The sequence below is a fragment of the Stegastes partitus genome, unplaced genomic scaffold, assembly GCF_000690725.1.
Source record: "Stegastes partitus isolate 25-593 unplaced genomic scaffold, Stegastes_partitus-1.0.2 Scaffold378, whole genome shotgun sequence".
Taxonomy (NCBI): domain Eukaryota; kingdom Metazoa; phylum Chordata; class Actinopteri; family Pomacentridae; genus Stegastes; species Stegastes partitus.
The window spans coordinates 162,329-165,168 of NW_007578109.1; the positions used below are offsets into that span (position 1 = coordinate 162,329).

The 2,840-nt window shown below is 42.6% G+C and overlaps 1 protein-coding gene across 1 annotated transcript in view; it reads left to right on the forward strand.

The window, feature by feature from the left end:
- npas3 (neuronal PAS domain protein 3) overlaps positions 1 to 2,840 on the forward strand; it is a 221,600-nt gene that overhangs the window by 118,395 nt on the left and 100,365 nt on the right. The window contains exon 5 of the mRNA XM_008284886.1: positions 132 to 221. Within this exon, the coding sequence (XP_008283108.1) occupies positions 132 to 221 (90 nt within the window). The remainder of the gene's footprint in view (positions 1 to 131; positions 222 to 2,840) is intronic.

Consider the following 2,840-nt stretch of genomic DNA (forward strand, 5'->3'; position numbering starts at 1 on the left):
AACTATACAGATGTGTGTATTTATATCTATATAACTATACAGATGTGTGTATTTATATATAAGTGTGTGTCGGTGTCGGTGTGTCTGGGCTTCTGCAGTGACTCTAACTCGCCTCCTTCTCTGTGTTTCAGTCTCTGGACGGCTTCGTATTTGCACTAAACAAGGAGGGCCGATTCCTCTACATCTCTGAGACCGTCTCCATCTACCTGGGCCTGTCGCAGGTAAGACTCACCTGCCAGCTCCGCCTCCGTCTGCCCCTGAGTGGCGCTAACACACTTCCTGTTCCGCTAAACTGCAGCTCTGGAGATGTTCTTCTTTCTGTCTGAGATCTTTCTGATCAGACGTTTGGGTTCAGGAAGATTTTTTCCTTTTTGCTGTGAGTGTTGGATCGTTTCGCCAAAGTTCTACCAGCAGAACCTCAGATCCCAGTTTGTCCAACAGTCGGCTCTAGAACCTGCTGTAGAACCTCTGATGTTGTTCCATAAAGTAAAAGATATACAGCGTGCCAGAGCAGGTGGAGCGAGTCAGTTTCACCTCCAGGAACCGTTCAGGGTTACCAGAGGTTCCTCCAGAGCTGTTCTCTGAAGGTTCTTCTAGACCTGCTCTCTGAAGGTTCCTCCAGAGCTGTTCTCTGAAGGTTCCTCTAGAACTGTTCTCTGAAGGTTCCTCTAGACCTGCTCTCTGAAGGTTCCTCTAGGACTTTATGATGTTCCAGAGTTCCTGGAGGAAACTGAAACTGTAGTTTTGGCGCCAAAACTGAACCTAGAAGTAATGAAAGTATGAAGTACAGGATGGACTGGTGCTCTGCTTCAGTCCTCCTCAACGTTTCCACTTTCCTACGATGTCACGTCATGAATTACGTTTGATCTAAATTTAAACTACGTTCTCCTCATAACGCAACTGAGCTGCACAGAAACGTTTCAGTGGAGATCTCTGCTTTGGTCAGGGTTCTGGAGCTCTCTCTTGAATTCTCCACCATGTCTTCGTCTCTTCTTTCTTTCTTTCTTTCTTTCTTTCTNCCACTGTGAGAGCCTCTGAGGTCCAGAGTTGAGCCCTGATGCTGTGAGATGGTGTCGGTTTAGATGGACATCAGTGTTGAAGATCAGGAAGACATGAGCTGGTGTTTATGTTCTGTCAGGAGCTGAGTTAGCTTCTGGTGACATGAAACCACAGAACAGGACAAAGGAAGTGGTCTGTGAGACACTAAATGCCACAAACAAGACACAAAACAACAAAAAAAACAAGACAAAATTACACAAATGAGGCACAAAACAACACAAAATAAAAACAACAACAATATACATCTACACAACGGAACACAAATGAGACAAAATGGCAAAAAACAGACGCAAAACAACAGGAAGTGAGATACAACAACACAAATACGACACAAACTGAAACAAAAATGACTCAATACGACAAAAATATGACACAAATGAGACACAAAACAATAAAAAACAAACTAATCAATAAAAACTGGACAAAAAGACACAAAACGACAAAGTCAGACGTGTAGCTGACAGTAAACATCTTTAAACACACACGGGCTGAACAATACACACTCACACACAGTAACACACATACACACACAGACACAGTAACACACAGTAACACACACTCCGGTTGTGTGTGTGTGTGCAGCAGCAGCAGCATCCAGGTGTAATTAACCCGGCGACCTGAGCAGTGTTGCAGCTTTGTGTCGTGTTGTCGAGTCGAGTGTCGAGCTGATCTCCGCTGCATTCGCCGCGCTCTCACCTGTGTGAGCCTCTGATTGGCTGCTGAGTGTTGCACCGTGATGCTGGCTGAGAGCCTCCATTAGACACAGTGGAGACGAGGCGGCCGCGCACACACACACACATACACACACACACACACACACACATACACACACACACACACACACAGCCTGGTGGTTGGGAGCTCCTGACTGGGAGGAGTATATGTTCATGTAAACGTTTTCTGGAAGCGTGTTGAGTCCAGCAGCTGGTAAAGATGAACATAAAGACTATAAATATAAAACTAAGGACTGATCCTGTGATCAGACGTCCCAGCGGGCACTGACGCCTTGATTTCTTTGTTCATTTTACATTCATGCTCATATTTCTCTGCTGGTGTTCGTCTGGTGTTTCTTCTGTAGGACTTTAACGACAGTATCTGTTTCCCGTCAGCATTAGTAAAGTGGTTCTGGTTCTGATCCTGTTTTCTGTTAAAGAGCATTAAAGAACCACCTAGAAACGGTTCGGTCAGCACCAGAAGTAGAAGAAGAAGAAGATCTATTGAGCAATCATCTGTATTATTTTACAGATTTTCTCTGTATCATATCTGTCCAGTCTGAGAGTAAAGTATGAATCAGAAATCTGAGTTTTCTAAAACACAGATTTGTTCTTTTCCAGTGATTGGACAGAAAGTTCTGCTGTTTGAATACATTTTGTGGTTTTTCAGACATTTACTGTGAATGTGAGGAAAGTTCTGAACATAATAATGTGTTTGATTATAAATAATGAGGATTCTTTCACAGTGTTTGTAAAACTAATCTGTTCTTTACACATATCTGCTGCCATGTTCAGGTTTTACTGTTTGTTTAACGTTATTTTACTGTTTCCAACGTGTTCTGCTGGATGTTCAGTTTTCTTTACAGTTGGTTGTTCACAGCGTTCCTTCTCTCAGGAACCAGCCTCACACTGAGAACCTAAATTAAATTATCGTGAGCAGGTTGAAAACTGGAACATGAACTAAGTTTATGAACGAGTCTTTGTGCTGTGTTGTATATTTATATCTATACAACTATACAGATGTGTGTATTTATATCTATATAACTATACAGATGTGTGTATTTATAT